Source organism: Fukomys damarensis, unplaced genomic scaffold (assembly GCF_012274545.1).
Source record: "Fukomys damarensis isolate Sample0158 unplaced genomic scaffold, DMR_v1.0_HiC HiC_scaffold_5, whole genome shotgun sequence".
Classification (NCBI taxonomy): Eukaryota; Metazoa; Chordata; class Mammalia; order Rodentia; family Bathyergidae; genus Fukomys; species Fukomys damarensis.
Window position 1 is genome coordinate 11,838,388 of NW_022900917.1, and position 18,280 is coordinate 11,856,667.

Here is an 18,280-nt window from a genome sequence, read left to right on the forward strand (position 1 = left end):
TATATATATATATATACACACACATATATGGGAAAAATGTGTCTTAGAATGTTGCATATAGAATGTGGTTTAGATTTTGTCTGTGTTGACCAGAAAATAATTCAAACACATTCTTCATTTGTAGATGAATCAGTATTGTTTCTGTACTTTAATTTCTTGGCTATCTTGCATATGTGTCTTTGTGTTGCATCTTCTTTTTTTTTAAAGAAGGAAAACAGTCATATTTGATTAAGGACCCACCCTAATCCAAGATGGAGTCAATTTAACTGATTACGTCTACAGCTGCTCTACTTTTAGTAGAGCAATTTCTAGTAGAGCAATTTCTGCAATTTCAAAAATGACATGAGCTTAAGAAGCAGTATTTGCCCAGTGAAACAGGTGTCAAAAGGCAGCTTTCTAGATATGTTTTTCGGCAGCAAGAATAGCCAAATTTTAGGATTATGCTAAGGAACAAACTGGGAGAACCTGAGAAAGGCTGAAAATATAATTTTAATAACTTTGTACAATTTGCCCATTTGTAGTATTTTATTTCAAATTCAAAAGCAAATTGGGTGAAAAGAGGTTCATTTTTCTCCTCCTTTATTTTTTATTCAAAATCATATAGTTCACTGTGCATGTTGGTGTATGCCTGTAATCTTAGTACTTCGGAGGCTGAGGCAGAAGATTGCCCATAATAGATCCCAGCCTGGGGCCTGCAGTAATTTCAAGGCCACCCTGAACTACCTAGCGAGACCCTGTCTCAAAAACATTACATAGTTCAACTCTAAAACCAAAATTGTTTTCCTGTATCAATGGGAGATTCTGCTTGTGTCGTATCGTCTAGCACTTTTACTGCAAGTTGTCTCCATTTCCTCTCCACTTACAGTTTGAAAGCAGATTTAGAAACACTTTCTCTCTTTGGGAAACCTATATCCTGTCACTCATTTAGCAAGCATTTGTTGAATGAGACAGTGACAGAAGATTATTACTGAATTTTGAAAAAGGCACATAGAGAGCCTCCCTCTGGTAACAAATCTTCATGGAGATGCAAACAGTGAACCATTAAGCAAATGCATGGAGAGTGATAAAATTAAAGCAGGCCACCATTACATGCGGTGCAAAACGTCTCTGTGATTACAGAATGTCAGGAAGAGTGGGAGAAGCAGACACAGAGAAGCTCAGATAGCATTTGGAATTGAGACACAAAGTACTGAGTCCTAAAGGGTCAGTGGAATCACTCAGGCGGAGATGTAGAAAATGTATGCACAAGAAAGCTGGATCAGAATTCAGATCTATGAACTGATCCAAGTGGAGCTGGTCTTATTGAAGTAGAGTACAGGTGAAAAGTGGGGAAATTACACGTCAGATACTCCATGGTCCCACAGTGATAAAACTCTCGGGGGTACAGTTTACAAAACTCGTGGTGATGGGGGAAAAACAGAATAAAGCAGACGGTAGCTCACAGCATCCATATGGTCTATTCTCTCTGACCTTCACGTTTTCATTAATAATAATTTATAATCTTTGGTCTTTTAAATTCTACAGCTGAGTTACATAGGTCATTCTCAGCAGGTTCCCTTGGTGCCAGTGTTCATGGGTTCTACATAAATAAAAATGTCTTTCTTCCCTAAGAGAACAAGTTATGATCAGCACAAAAGTTTAAGATAATTTTACAGGCAAACAAAGCAAGATAGTACAAATATGGGCATCTTTATATTTCTTTGATTTCTGAGTTGCTTCCTGTTGTACATTAAAGTCAGAGAAAATGCTGTCTATGAAAGCATAGTCTCATAGGAATTTGTGTGTAGAGCTGTTTTCTCCCTCTCTTTTCTCTGACCTCTTCAGAATTTTCGTACAATTACATGTGACCTAGTTAGCCGTACCGCTTTTAAAATCTAAGTTCGAGAATTCAGTTTTCAAAAATTCTTACTCTCTATTAAACTTTTCTGCAATAATCTCGGTTCTTTCTTTCCAATCTGAGCCCTTGCCAGCTTGTGTTATCTCTTCTCCAGTGGTAACCCTTCTGTGTAGTGTTTTACTCGCAAATTAGCCCTCCTGAACAGCATGGTCTTTTATAAACAGAGTAAAGTACTGAAAGGAAGAAGTTTAAAGCAACAAATAACTATTCAAAGAAGACAATTGAAGTAAACTTTATTTGATTCATTGCTATTTCCTATATTTTGGGAAACTCTCCCCTTTTCTGTCTTTATTAAACTGTACGTTTATTGCTCAGCTTACAACTTTTTTGTTATGTGATGCTGAGTCAATAACTTGATTTTATTCAAATTTCTTTCTGCATCTAAAATGTTCGTCTGCCTATCATTACTCTTTAGAACTGGAAAAATCTTACTTATTCGCAAAGTTTATCACCTTCTCTTCCTTTTATAGGAGTTGTCCTTAACTGGTCTAGTTAATGGTCCTCACTGATTCTGCAGTACTCTTGTAATCAGGACAATAGCCTGAAAATGATCTGTACAGTTAGAGAACACAGACTTTAGTTCTGGGTATTGTGTTATCTTGTATAAACTACTGTGTCTTTTAAATCTCCATCCCTTTATTTCATTGACACACAAGAAGGATCTCCTAAGTGTAAAATATGTACATTTGCCTCAGATGTTGTAATATAAAATACATCTCTTGAATGAAAAACATGTTTTGTACATTTTAAAAAATCTAGAGAAAACGAAGCTTCAATCAAGTGATTATTGATTTTCAAAATCATTTGAAGCCATTAGACATAATGTTTACACACACAGAGACCTGTTTTTGGTGATCATTGTACCGTGTGCTGTACCAGCCTGATTCAGTAGAATGACACGTTGTAGTGAGGCAGATGATTAGAACTACAACTGTCAGCAACAGACACCCCATAAATACACTAACACAACATGGTAAGAAAAGGAAGGCCAAACTAGATGAATTCAAGCCCTAGTTGTACGACGTTGTAGTTGTGTAATTTGATGAAACTCTTTAACATTTTTTTAATTTTATAAAGTAGGGATAATTTAGAAATGCACAAGTTACATAATGAAACAATTTTGTGAGGATCAATTGAGTTAGTATAAGTGCAGTTTTTCATATCGGCTGGAAGAGTGTAAGCACTACGAAGTCATTTTTAATTATTTCTGCTGCCTAACATTTTGCTAAGTACAGAGGATTCTGTGGTGAACTTTTGGGAAGACAAGCATTGAACAGGTAAACAAACAAGAATAATATTTCCAAACTCTACATGCCAGAAGAAGGTAAACAAGGTGTTCTAAATCATATAATAGGAAAGTCTGTGGGCCGGGGATTTAGCTCAGAGATTCTGCCCACTGCCTTGAAAGCACATGGACCTGAGTTGGATCTCTGGTACCAAAAAAAAAAAAAAAAAAAAAGAAGAAGGCTAGCTGGGCGTGGTGGTGCATGCCTGTAATCGCAGCACTCAGGAAGCTGAGGCTGGAGGATCGCTGTGAGTTTGAGACCAGCCTGGGCTACATAGTGAGTTCCAAGTCAGTCTCAACTACATAGTGAGACCCTGTCTCAAAACACCAAAAAAAAAAAAAAAAAAAGAAGAAGGCTAGCTGGGCGTGGTGGTGCATGCCTGTAATCGCAGCACTCAGGAAGCTGAGGCTGGAGGATCGCTGTGAGTTTGAGACCAGCCTGGGCTACATAGTGAGTTCCAAGTCAGTCTCAACTACATAGTGAGACCCTGTCTCAAAACACCAAAAAAAAAAAAAAAAAAAGAAGAAGGCTAGCTGGGCGTGGTGGTGCATGCCTGTAATCGCAGCACTCAGGAAGCTGAGGCTGGAGGATCGCTGTGAGTTTGAGACCAGCCTGGGCTACATAGTGAGTTCCAAGTCAGTCTCAACTACATAGTGAGACCCTGTCTCAAAACACCAAAAAAAAAAAAAAAAAATCTAAAACAAGGGTAAGAAATAAAGACTAAAAAAAGGAAGATTCAAGTTTAGGAAAATATTTTGTCTTCTAAAGAATGGGTTGCTTTCTCTCAGTGTGCCATATTTTAAAAAATAAGTAATTGAAAATACATTTTAGCAGTTTTCATTCTTATAAAAACCTTGCACAATGTTCTTTTTAATGATGTATTCATAAATATAGCTGCTTAAGAAAGATTAAACATACTTCTTATTTTTATAGCCTATCAACTAAGAGTGTGCCAACCCCCACCACGAGTAGCCAATGCTGAAATTTTGACAGAAGATGATGAATTTGAAATAGGTAAAGTCTGTTAAATTACTCTCAAAGAAAACTATACTGCTAGCAGAGCTACTCTTTTAAAAATTAACACAAAAAAGTAATATCAACCTCTTTTTAGTCCCCTTTCCCTGGATTGATGAAGGTGATTTCTAAAGCTCAAAAACAAAATAAAAGGAGGAAAGGAAATATTAACAGGAAGTATGCACTCTGGTTTTCCAGTACGTATTTTAGAAAGTAGTGCTGGAATTTGATCCATATAACTAAATTATGAAGGTTGTACCCAAATTATTTGCCCTAATTTGAGTTCTATTTATGTTATGTGCATTTAGTGTAAAGCCTAACCCCATAGAATAATGACATGGGATATATTAGAAGACATTTTATTTAGATATTTTGGAAAGTGCTTGGCTAATTGCATTTAATTTGATAATAAAATCCCTTTAAATTGACTTGGAAATTCAGTGCAGATAATACTTCACTGTTTTGGAAAATGATGCAAGGCAATAAAACATTTTAATAAAATTGTTTCATTATTATTTATTATCTTGATTTGGGTTGTTACCTGTAAAACAACTATCAGTGACCAGTATAAGGCTAATTTTAAAATGAAATTGATGAATTGGAACCATTTCAACTACTTGATATATTTTTTTATTGAGTTTATTTGTACTTTTTAGGTATACAGTACAGTTACATTCATTATTGGGATCTTGTACCTTTACATGACAGGTCTTGGTTCTCATTTTTTCACCTTATCCCTGCCCTCCTTTCACCCCCTCTCCTACTTGATATATTTTAAATAAATATTATGCCTGCACCAGCCAAATTTCTTTACAACGACTGCATATATCCAGTCAGTATCCACCATTATGGATGGGTCAATAGTTTTCTGCTGCCTTTGATTCTGATTGATCAATGCCAATTAAGCACTGATTGTACAGTATTTTGGATTCCACCTCTGCTTATAAGTAATGCAATTTTTTATACTGACTAAAGTTGACTAACTAAAAATATATTCTGCTCTTACAATTGAAATATGTATTCTTTTTTTACCATTGCTTTGTTGTTTATTGGAATCTTCCCCTCTTCTTTTTTTGATAGGTGATATTATTAGGTATCAGTGTCTTCCAGGATTCACCCTGGTGGGAAATGCAATCCTGACATGCAGGTTGGGAGAGCGACTGCAGATGGATGAGGCACCTCCAGTTTGTCAAGGTAACAATTTTTTCTGGCTATGTATTTATTAAATATTTATGTTTAACTCAGTAACAGCAAGACTGAAAAATAATCCGTTTCATGTCATTATTAAATATTTAGCTGGAGATGATGTTATGAAGTATGTAACTCGTATTTTTCATTCCAGCATTTCTCAGATTTAGCTTTAAACATCCTTGATTCTTCCAAAGTCTAACTTTTCTAATGTAATTCAGAGTAAGTTCAACTTGTTGAAGTTACATTTTCTCTGGGATTGGAGAAAAAGACAAATGACTTTAAGTAAAGCTCCAGTGTTAATTGCTCTTATCTTTATTCTCAGCATTCTATTCTCTAAACTTTATTTAGGCTACCTTTTAAGTAGGAGGAGCTGATGAAACACAAACCACACATTCTGTGTGGCCCTGGCTGGGACTCCATCAAAGCATAAGAGATGTGCAGTCCTACACGAGACAGTAATGCAATGCTTAGTAAACAGAGAGGAACATGCCCTCTACCTAACTGAAGGGCAGAGGAGAGAGGCACTGCTCCTTGAACTGCAAATGACCAGGGAAGTTTACTCCAGTAGAACAGGCCTAGCAAGAGGGAGGTCTAGGTGGCTGATGCAGATGCCAGAGCGCAACATTGGACTTTAAGGATCTCGCACCACCAGTGTGAGACGATGAGGGACCTCAAACGACCTGGAGAATTTTATGATGTTCAGCAACTGCTCACTGATGACTTGTAGCCCAAAGCAGTGCATACCACACAGCAACTAATTGTGACTGTTGTTTAATTGAGGTTAAATTGAACTATACTAGATTATCTTTGCTCTTACTTTCTTGGATAACTTCCTTTTTTAAGGTTTATTTCTAAGGGTATGGACTCTGTTTCTTGTGCAGTATCTTAACTATTATGACAAGCTTAAGACAAAAATTGTTTTTATTGTTCTAAATGTGCCATAAATAAGACATCATTTGATTTTCTACTTAATTGGAAGATTTTTGATAAGAACATTTCAAAGTAGAAAAAGAAAGTAGGTTTGGATGTGTAAACCAATCTCAGCGATAGAATTCCCCATGCTCTAGATCAGTGCCCCTAGAAAATCCTTACATGTGTGTGGAATGTGAAGTCTACTATGTTGTGGATCTGTGAATATCAGCAATTCAGCTTTCTCCTTCATGCAAGACTACTCTCTGGCCAGATAATACTGATTTCATTTTCCGATGGTTTAGATATGCAGTTGGGGAAGATAGGGTACTATCTCTTTTACTACCAGGTAAAATAACTTGCAAATAAAGGCAGGTGGGAACCTGTACATACATAGAGGACTTATTTTTTTACTCCATGTATGAACTACATTGTGTAACTCAGTAAAGGAAACACTTTTCTTTTAATGTCGGAATCACCATTCAGTACTTTTTAAATTAAAATAAAATAATACAGATAACCTAGATATTTTACCATCCCTTGTTTGCTCAATCTTTCTTACTCTTTATTTCCAAAATCAGATATTTTTTATAGATTAGTAACTATAAATCTTTTTTTTTTTTGGTGTTTTGAGACAGGGTCATACTATGTAGTTGAGACTGACCTGGAACTCACTCTGTAGCCCAGGCTGGTCTCGAACTCACAGTGATCATCCTGCCTCAGCCTCCCAAGTGCCAACATTGCAGGCATGCACCACCACGCCTGGCTTTACAAATCTTATTAGTGTGCCACTATGGAGAATGCAGAAATAATAATTACATTTTTTGTCTCCTAATAGCACTTCAGATACTAGCTGAAAGTTAATAAATCACTCCTCAGAATGAATCTATGTGTTTTCTATATTGAATTGACCAGGAATTAAATGAAAGAAGCTGACTTAACACTTTTAAAAAAGTGAGTTAATTAACAAGCTTGCTCAAAGAGTCATTTGTTTGGAATTTGCTAGGACAAATATACTTTGTTTTTAGTCTCAAAGTATTTCAGTTTTTCCACTTTTTCTAAAAGGTGCTGGTATTATTTTTTTTAACTTGAAATCTTTAATTTTTTTATACTTCATTTAATGTATGTAAAGCAAGCTCAAATATGGTCCTCCTCAAGGAGTTTGAGATAAAATAAATCTGATGGACAAATTCCAGTTGCTGATTAAGAACACTGGCTCCACTGCATTTGTGAGACGCTGGGCATTTTAGCCTTTGTAAGCTTCCATTTTCTTATATATACAAGTGGAACAAAAATTACACATACTTCATATCGGATTGTACTCTGTGATCGAATGCCTGCTTATTATATGGACGTTCAGTGCTACAAAAATATGAACATACTTTTAAAAGTTGAGACAGGTAATATGCACTCAAAAGGTTCTTAATGCTTAACATATACTTATTTTCAATAAGCATTTGCTGTTATTTTTGTTCTTTTCTGTTGGCTAGTGTTGGATTGGTGAATTTTGATAAAGCATATTAGATAACAGCATTTATTTCACTATGTCAATCTGTGAAATGCAAAGTCAGAATTCTGTTTTTAGGCTGGGACTGACCTGCTGTCATTCTTTTTTGTTTATTAAATTTCAAAATAATATCTACAAAGCAGAATCTACAGCTGATGTAAAACCAGCTGAAGTAAAGCCCATTAGGAAAGTTGCTCTTAGATTCAGCTATACAGTATTAATCACTATATATTAATCAATTTTTAATAATCTGCGAATTAGTTTTAGCCAGTTTTATTTTCAATTATTTCAAATATTATCCTTTAAAGTTAGTAGCATGACTAAAGAGCAATCCTATACTATCATAATTCATTTTCTCAAAATTTTTCATATTCTACTTGGAGACTTCATAATTCAAAAATATTAAATTGTCTCTGCACCCTGAAAATCTGAATATATAAATTCTTCATGTATTTATCTACATCTCACCAATTATATTTGGTGTTTCTAAGCTTACTTATTTGAACTAGCGTAGTAGAAAGGGATTCTTCTTTAGGTGATGCTCTAATTCAAGGTACAATGTGGTCTGAGAGCGGAGAAATGGGACGTTATATCTAGTAGTTCAATCAGGGAATGATGTAGGATTTGGTTTCCATTCCTGAAACACCCAGTGGAGGGGTCAGGGTGAAGAGAACGGTGAGAGAGGAGGAGGTGATCAAGTAGGTGATCTGCGTGTGTGGAAGTTAATTCCTGGAGCTCATTAATGTGTCTAATTAATATGGACTGAAAAGGCGTCTTGTTCACCCAGTGATCCAGTTGCTTACATATCTACCAGTCCTGAAACTGTCGTTCTTCAGAACTTAAAAACTACTCAGCAGCATTATACAGAGGACACTCTGTTATACCGCTTCCACTTTTCTGACAAATAGAAAGTTTGCTCCTCTACTGAAATGAATCTTGTTTGGTATTTTGTTGTTGTTGTTATTTCTGTGCAAGGTGAGATGTACTGAACAATGATATCATTTGTGTAATAGAGTCTCATCATCTTGGTTATGTTCCCATTCCAAATCCAAATCTAATTATATGTTTGCATTTTTGTTCTAATATGCAAAGGCTACTGGTGCCAACAGTTAAAGTTTATTGTACATTGGAGACTGTTAGAGCATAATTATACTATCTTGACAATATATAACACATTTATATTTTTGTATATCTATATTTCTGCATATTTATTCTTGACGTGTCTGTTATTTAAAAAAAAAGAGTCATATGAAATAAGCAGAGCTTGCACTTTAGCCTCCATTTAAGGCTCGGAGATGGCACAGAACTGAGAGCCACTCAGTCACGTGCAGCTGTGCTAAGTCCTCATAGCTGAGGTCCATCTTGATCCTGACTTTGCCTGAAATGAATGCCGAAAAAGGCAGGTTCTTTTCTGGCCCCAAACACCTGAAAGGGGCAAAGGTTATGAAAACAAAAAAATGAGCAAAAACGTAAAGAAAGACAGCATATGACAAAGACATAGATGAGAGAGGTAGAGGTGCAAGAACATAAAGGAAAGTTAGGAAATAATATGCAGAAACAGGAGACGAATGCCTTCCATTTTACTTATGTATTTATTGTCCATAAAAGTAATGTATCTCATGTATCTTCCATGTAATAGTTAATGTGCTGCATTTTACTTCATTACACCATATTTGACATGGTAATTTTACTATGTCTCCTGACACATAAGTCAAGGTATCATCTTCTTTATAGTTAGGGAAGATGAAAAGAAAAGCATTTAAAACAGTTTTTACCCACCTTCTGAAAGATTCTCATTATTTGATGCTACCTTTCTTTGACAGTGCTCTGTCCCGCCAATGAGTTACGGTTGGATTCTACAGGAGTCATATTGAGCCCCGGATACCCTGACAGTTACCCCAACCTTCAGATGTGTGCCTGGAGCATTTCGGTGGAAAAGGGTTATAATATCAGCATGTTTGTAGAATTCTTCCAGACAGAAAAGGAATTTGATGTTCTTCAGGTGTATGATGGTAACCGTGGGTTATATTTACTAGATACACATTAATTCAGTCCAAATGCCCTAATTATGCTTGGAGACCCTAAGTATGAAAAACTACGCATGTGATCTGTATTTTATAGGCATTATAGCAGTGTTAACAGGAACTGCATAACATAGGAGAATTTTGATTAGGTTGATTATTATTTTTCAAAATTTAGTTACTTTGACTATAGCATTAAAATATTTAAAACATCTTGTATTTTGCTTTCATATATTACTGAAGAGGAAGAATAGCTGTTTAATTATGTGAGAATTATATTTATTATTGCTCTATTAGAGCAGTATGATTATTTGATGTTATCCCAAAGAGAAAAAATACTACAGATAAATAACAATATAATTTTTAGTTATATCTAAATTGTATTATTTTCTTTCTGAAGGACCAAATATTCAAAGTCCAGTGCTTGTTTCTCTCAGTGGGGATTATTCATCTGCATTTAATATAACAAGCAATGGTCATGAAGTATTTCTTCAGTGGTCAGCAGATCATGGCAATAACAAAAAAGGCTTCCGGATAAGATACATAGGTATGCAATATTTTTAATTTCAGTACAGCTCTCATCTGCATCCGCATTTTGGTTGAGTAAGGAGCTCAGACACCGTCCAATGTGACATGTATTAAGGTGTTTCTTGAACACTTTGTATAGCCCCCTTGTGCCTTAATTTCCCCATTGTAATTACATGTAATTCCATATCCCACATATGGTTTTTCTTAAGGATTAAAGCATATTAGGTATTTATTACTTATCTGAGTTCATTATAAATTAAAATGAAAATTTTCATTATTTATTTTAGCTGATTTTTCCCTTTAACTCTCAAAAATGTTAATAGTGCTGCTCAACTGTGTATTACCTGATCTATTTAATAAATTCTTTGAATGACAAGTTTAAACAAAAGGTAAACATCTAATGTTAAATAACTGCTTTAAATATTATCCATTTTTCTATGTGCTAAGAGATTTAAAATATAATGGTGTTCGATTTATTTAAAAACCAACTGCCAAATGTAATTATCAGTGTTGTCTTTCATTGAAGAATGTTTAAAAAGTCATGAGCTGAAAATTCTTTTTCATATCAGGGTGACATAGCCCTTCTTATATGCTTTCCTGTTTCCAAGATCACTGGCCATGAGCTAATATTATCTTGTCGGCGTCTTTGAAAATCCTACTTCTTTTCTTTGTGTCATCCTAAATTACATCAGAAACCGAGAGGTGGGCTCAATAGCAGAATGCCTCAGAAGCAATCCAGTCACTGTCTTTTTCTCTATAGTGTTCAGTTCATGTCTCCCGTGTCACAGGTTACTACTGAGTTCAACCAAAATTTCTTTTTATAAATGACTCTAATACAATCTAAAACCCAGACAAATAAAATTTGAATTTTATTTGTAAAAGGTATACTACTAAATTTTTTACTCACTTAAGTAATTTTGCCAATATCAATAAATATACAAGTAAAATAATCTTGTCTATGATAGTTTGATTTTAACTTAATAGTTTGTGTTTTACATGTGAGAGGTAACATCACTGACGGTATGTTACTAAAATGTTTATCTATTTAATTCTGTAATAACTGTTCAATTAAAGAATGATTTAAAAATGGAAATATATGTCCAATCATCCTGAAGAATTTAGTGTTTGACTGTTTTTACTGTATGAAATATGTAAATGCAATTCTGCTACAATTATGTTTTAAGCATGTAAAAGTTAGCACAATAAGTTATATTTGAAATTATTACAATAACTTTGAAGGCAACCTAAATAATTTGAATATTTGTAAGTATTAGATGGACTACATTATAGAACTGTCCTTATTCATGACAAAATTTGGTATAGATATAAAGAATATAGCACTTTTAGCTACCAAGAACAGCTTGGCATATTAAATATGTATTTTTTCTTCAGAAATGACAGGTTATGACATATATATTCAAGTCCAATCTGCTTCTTTCTATTTACCCCTAAAGTTTCATTTTTCTTGGATGAATACATTGAAGTTTCAAAGGGTAAATGGAACCTGCCGGGCTGAATAGTCTCGAAAGTATATTTATGAAAAAGCTATTTGACATTATCTTTTTGACATTTCCGACTTCAGGAGAAGGAAAATGTTTTATTTTATTGGCACTTTTTATCACCATATGTAAGCACTCTTGACAGAATGGAAACTCTTTAATAGATTGGGATGATTGTGACATGTGAGGGTCTGTTTTAGCCATCACCCAAAATGAAATGCGTGAGCTGCCATGATATGTAGGTGTCCGGAGATAACTTCAAAGTGACATGTAAACAACATGTTCTAAAATATTGCTCTCAAGACTGCGACATTTAGTCCCCTTACGTAACAGGAAATTCAGCTTCCAGAGTTCAGTAAAATATTTTAAGGAGTTTGAAACTTCCCAGTGTTAAGAAAGTATATTCCAATATAGAAGTCATCTTAGGTGACGATAAAAATTAGAAGAAAGCTCAGAGATTGGTATGTATCCTAGCATTAGATTTTTCCAAAAGAAGATTGAAAGCAACATAATGTTTCTGTGAACTAGAATGTACACAGATGAGGACAGACCCGTTCCTTTTAGGTGCCAACATCACTGGATAGTTATTTGTGATTCTGTATCCTGAAGAATTTCCGATTCATCAGTTAAGCGGGTTTCTTTTCATTTGAAAAGCTTTCTACTGTAGCACCCCGGAGTCTCCCCCGCACGGCTACATCATCAGCCAGACCGGGGGGCAGCTCAACAGTGTGGTCCGCTGGGCCTGCGACCGCGGCTTCCGGCTGGTTGGGAAGAGCAGCGCCGTCTGCAAGAAGTCCTCCTACGGGTATCACGCGTGGGACGCCCCGGTTCCCGCCTGTCAGGGTGAGTCCCGTTTTGCCGTAAATACACAAAAGCGTTGATAAAAGATTAATCTCATTTAACTTTTATTTGAATCTCTCAAGATTCCCCAGACATTCAAATTCTGAAGCATATTACGGGCTACTTCACTGACATTGAGACGCTAAAGACACAGAATACCAAATTTAGGGGGAAAGACGTATTTTTAAAATACTTATGCACTCTTGGGAAATTACTGTGCTTTTTGCCTTTCCCCTTGGATATAGACATCTACCATTCGAGAGACATTGTTTTCAGAAAATGATCCAAATAGAGATGGAGAATGAGTTACTGAGGACTCTGCAGATCAATACTAGGGATGAAAATGAGAGACTACCGTGCGGGTTGAATTTCACTCAGAGTGTACGAAATTATGCTCTTAGAGGAACAAATTTAAAGGAGAAATATGTGACCCACTGCCTGTCCATCCCCGTGCCCAGTGGCTTAGCAACTCAACAGGGATGTGGTTTTCATTCTCATTTGTATTTGTTAAAAAAATCAAGCACTGTCTAAGCATTGTATCTTGCTACAGTAAGCAAAGTGACTAGCTTGTTTAGCGCTTTTGATTAGGACTTCCTTTTGAAAAGGATTTGACTGGGTCTGTAGCTAGTTATGGTCCTAAGACAAGTTCAGCATCAAGCATGCATGACAAATTAATGTTACTGGACTTTGAAAAAATTCAAATGTTCAATTCATCACATTGTTTTGTCAACACAAAAATTAATTTTATATTTTATTTGTTCTAACCAGAATGCAGAACAACATACACACAGCAACTTTGAACCATTGCATTAAAAAATACACAACACGTTAAATTTGTAAATTTGGATCTTAACTATCATCTACATTTTTGCAGAAAATTATATAAACAAAATGTAAAATAGATTAATTGAAATTTAAAGTTAAGCAACAGCATGTTAAGAGGAGCAGAGAAATAAATATCACTAGGTAGCTGAAACAGCTCCTTTAATTTATTAGAATGAAATTTCAAATTCATGAAATGATAGTTGTCATGGACTTATGTAAATAAACATGGGATGAAAGATCTATTGTTTCTTTGTTTTGCTGATTCAGAAAATATAAATCATTTAGTAGGTTTCTGGCAAACATTCCCTTAGCAGGTCACCAAAATAAAGGTATTTACTTCATGCAAAGCAGATTTATTTTAATAAGCTATTCAAACATTTACAATGAATAGCAGGAGTAATAGATTCTGTGTATTAATTTTTCAGAACTATTTTGGGAAGGGATCTTTGATCTCACACTTTCATATATGTGCCTTAAAGAGTATGTGTGTATTTATATATCTTTAAGAAAGCTTTAAAGAGAGTAATTCATTCTCAGACAAAAATATATTAAACTTTAAGAAATTTTGAAATATGATTTATAAAAGCACTGATAATTTCATTCAGATTTAAGTATATTGTTACATGTTGATCATTGCTCTTGATTTATATTTTTCTGTAACCAGAATAGGTAAGTTTTGAGTGGACATTTAAAGGATATTTAATGTAGTGAAAGTATAAAATATTTCTAATTTTAGCAGTATTTCCAAAGGTTGATCACCTATTATCATTGCAATCATTTTGAAAGATTATTTTATAAAAAAGTTTGTGAGCTATATGACTTGTCTTATGACCTGGATGTTTGGACATAGTTAATTTATATGTCATTGGGAGGAGTCATTCCCATAATGGAAAGTTTTTAAAATCCAAATTTGCTTTATGCTAGTTGGTTGTTTTTGTTCTTCTTGTCTCTTCCGTCTCTATGCATCCTCATATGTAATTATTTGATTGCACAGGTACACGATATAAGTACAGTTAAAGGCAGACACACGTGTAAATACTGAATAGTTTCTCCGGTGTGAAAATCTGTAATAATAGTACATAAGATTCTAATGATATAATTGACCATGTGAAATAGGAAGAAAAGGGCTAAAGGTGTAGGGAAAATGGAAAGGGTAGGAGATAGGTAATAAGGGAAAAGAAAAAAAATTTGACAAAATGAAAAAATTGAAATAAAGTGTTTGTAAATGGGGAAGGGAGGAGGGCGTGAAGGGAGGGCAGGGACAAGAGGGAAAAAATGAGAACCAAGACCTGTCATGTAGAGGTACAAGATCCCAATGATGGACGTTAATTGTACTGTATACCTTAAATGTCCCAATAAACTAAATTAATAAAAAAATAGGGAAAATAAAGGGTAGGAGATAGGTAATAAGGGAAAAGAAAAAAAATTTGACAAAATGAAAAAATTGAAATAAAGTGTTTGTAAATGGGGAAGGGAGGAGGGCGTGAAGGGAGGGCAGGGACAAGAGGGAAAAAATGAGAACCAAGACCTGTCATGTAGAGGTACAAGATCCCAATGATGGACGTTAATTGTACTGTATACCTTAAATGTCCCAATAAACTAAATTAATAAAAAAATTAAAATAAAATAAAGGCAGAAAGTTACTTTGATCCCTACCACACTTCTGATTTTTTCCTTTCCTAATGCAAGTTTTATAGAGAAGCCTTATTGACACCTGTTCATTGAGGATGATTGTTGTGAAACTCCTCACCTATCTTTCTTTCTTGTCTTCCTTGCTTCCTTTCTTTGTTTTTAGCAGAGCAATGAAACTGTAAGCATCCCACAGGCACAGTAGCTGTGCGGTCACTGCATTGTGGTGTCTTTTTATTTTTCAGCTCTAAAATAGAACAAATTTAATTCTCAGCATACATGGAATCTATGCTGTTAAACTATATTCATTTTACCTTTAACTAGATTCAACTTACATTATTCAACAAGTTAGAGTGATTTCTTAAAAAAAAAATCACTGTGTACATAATTTCTGATGGTGGTGTGGCTTATTAAAGATTGAAATCCCCAGAACTTCTAGGTGAAAATAAAAATTTCGGTTTAAGAAACATCAGGGAACTATTTACTTTTGCAACCCTATTTTAGAGATTTTGTAATTAGAAATCAAAGATCATAACACAGTTATTTGAGATTGCTTATATACTCTATTGTCAGGTTTACTGTTTTGTGTTCATATTGGCAAGTTTCCAAATTACAAATATTAAACTATTAAGTAGTAGGGATTCTGCTATTCAGTGTTAAAATTTAATTATCAATTTCACTTAGTTTTTTTATATCCAGTTTACATAGATTAGTAAAACTTACGTACATAAATAGAATGTTGTATGAACAAGTTAGAAACAATTTTTGGTTGACATGGGTGACTAGAAAACAGAACTTTCTGAAATAATCATTCATATTTTTGTTTATTTCTCTCACTATGAGGAAAAATATGTCCAGAATCTTTCACTTGTAACTTATAAGACTAATTGCATTTCCAAATTCAGAAATTTTCTGATTTTACTAAGGTAGTATACAGTGTAAATATCAGATATTATATACTACTTCTGATTTGTATTGAGGCTACATATTCAAATGCATTAACCTGACTGCAAACACATATCTAAATATTTCCTCTGGGACTGTTTTATAGGAATACTAACAAACTTTCTTTCACGGTGGTATTGAAGCCAAATACGTTCTTTGGAAGATTATGTTTTGTCTTCTTCTGGGGAATGAAATTATGGCTTTGTGAGGCAAAGATGGAAAGCAAACATTTTTAGGAGCTTTCCATGTAGTCTTCTGCATTCATATAATAAATTGTCAAAATATATTATTGTCATTATCATATCATAGTAAAACTAAATCAGATGTATTACAGATTAAAACTAAGACATCTCAACTACATGAATGAAATTCAGGAAAATCCTAAGTAGGTTTTAAAAAAAATGAAGGCCTGGCTGTATATTTATTATACCTGCTCAATACATGATCCTGTAAGTATGATGCCAAGCACATACACTTCATGATACTTAATCAATAGCTTGAGGGTAAAATAAATCGATCTACTTTATTCGTGGCTGATAAGTATTGGTTGCCAACCTTTCAAAATTATTAATGATTATTTTTTAAATTGAGTTAACCAACATTGCTAGGTGGTTGATATGCGCTGTACCGACCTAATCTGTATTCTCACATAATCAGTGTGAGTGCTGATAACCATGCACAGGATGAGACGTTACCAGGCCAAGGAACAAAGCATTGGAACTCACCAGTTTAAACAAAAAATAAAATCTTGAAGGGAATTATTTAAAATGTATGGTTCAGAAAATGTTTGTCTGTGTGTGTGTGTGATATATTCTGAAATTCTTTCAAAGGAATAGATAAAACTGCAATGATTTTCACTTGTTTTAGAGCTGAAAGGTTTACCTAATAAGTGAAGCAATTCTGCATTCGTGATTTGTATACATTTTTATTTCAGCAATTTCCTGTGGCATTCCTAAAGCACCCACGAATGGAGGGATACTCACAACAGACTACTTGGTTGGAACTAGAGTTACTTACTTTTGTAACGATGGCTATAGATTGTCCTCCAAGGAGCTCACTACTGCCACCTGCCAGTCTGACGGGACGTGGAGCAACCATAACAAGACCCCGCGTTGTGTCGGTGTGTGCATTGCGGAAATGCGATCACTCACGTTTCCATTGGTTTTCCACTTCTTATATAACTTGAAATTCTATAGATGGTTGAATTCCTGAACTCACGTGTCATGTCAAAAAGAAAGTTAATGATAATTTATCTATATTAAAGGACTGCCAGACAGTAGGGAGATTTGGGGTTGTTCTTGGGCACGACAGAATAATTGTGTCAAAATTATGTGCGTCATTTTATACCCCAAAGTTTCATTCATTTTATAAGAAGTCAGCCATCAACGAAGATGTGTTTTCAGTCCATAGATCCTTGGAAAAATTTTTAGTTTTCAATAGTAAAATTATATTTCAGCGCATTCAGCTCTGATTTTTATAAAGATAAATGATACTCTACCCAGAGCACTTTGACTTTGACAGTAGTCTTCAGTATACTCTGAATGTGTCCTGTTGCTGTCGTTACCACTTTGAGGTTAATGAATATTATAAAATGATAATATGAATTAATTCCAATAAATAATTGGTAGCAAAAGGAGTAGAAAGGATTGGTTTAAGTAATGCCTTTAATTTTTCTCATTGGAATTATTTATTTCCATTTACTGGTAATATTTTAACATTGCTGTGATTTCATTTAAAATAAGGGCTAAGTTATTTGCAATCAGCATAGATGCCTATTGATGCTTCTATATATTTCGAGCAAGTTTTTGAACCAGATAAGGTTTATATCACAGCCGTTCTGTGAAAAGGCCATTCTCATCAAAAAGTTTTTCTGAAAACATAGTTTTTCCAAACATCTAAAGAAATAAATTAGCAGAGGTAAGGCTATCACTGGGATTCTAGGTAGGTAAAATAATACGCACAAAGACGAACTGATTTGTGAAACAGCAGGTTATGTTCAAGAAACTGCCAGAAGTAATATACTGCTGGGGAAATGGAATTGATTAATGTGGAGGAAAATAAAGAACAAATGCTAAAGCACCTTGTGTGGCATAATTGTGAACGAATTAAGGCAGTGGGGATGTGAAGTTTGAATACCGATGAGCTAAAATTAAGAGGTGGAACAGAAACGACTGACTGAATACCATTTG

At 34.5% G+C, this 18,280-nt stretch overlaps 1 protein-coding gene across 2 annotated transcripts in view; it reads left to right on the forward strand.

The window, feature by feature from the left end:
• The window catches only part of Csmd3 (CUB and Sushi multiple domains 3), a 1,090,649-nt gene that overhangs the window by 1,002,792 nt on the left and 69,577 nt on the right, over positions 1–18,280 (forward strand). For both annotated transcript variants that reach the window (XM_010619527.3, XM_033759931.1), the window contains 6 exons: positions 4,117–4,197; positions 5,278–5,391; positions 9,628–9,816; positions 10,226–10,372; positions 12,507–12,695; positions 17,026–17,211. In XM_010619527.3, the coding sequence (XP_010617829.1) occupies positions 4,117–4,197; positions 5,278–5,391; positions 9,628–9,816; positions 10,226–10,372; positions 12,507–12,695; positions 17,026–17,211 (906 nt within the window). The remainder of the gene's footprint in view (positions 1–4,116; positions 4,198–5,277; positions 5,392–9,627; positions 9,817–10,225; positions 10,373–12,506; positions 12,696–17,025; positions 17,212–18,280) is intronic.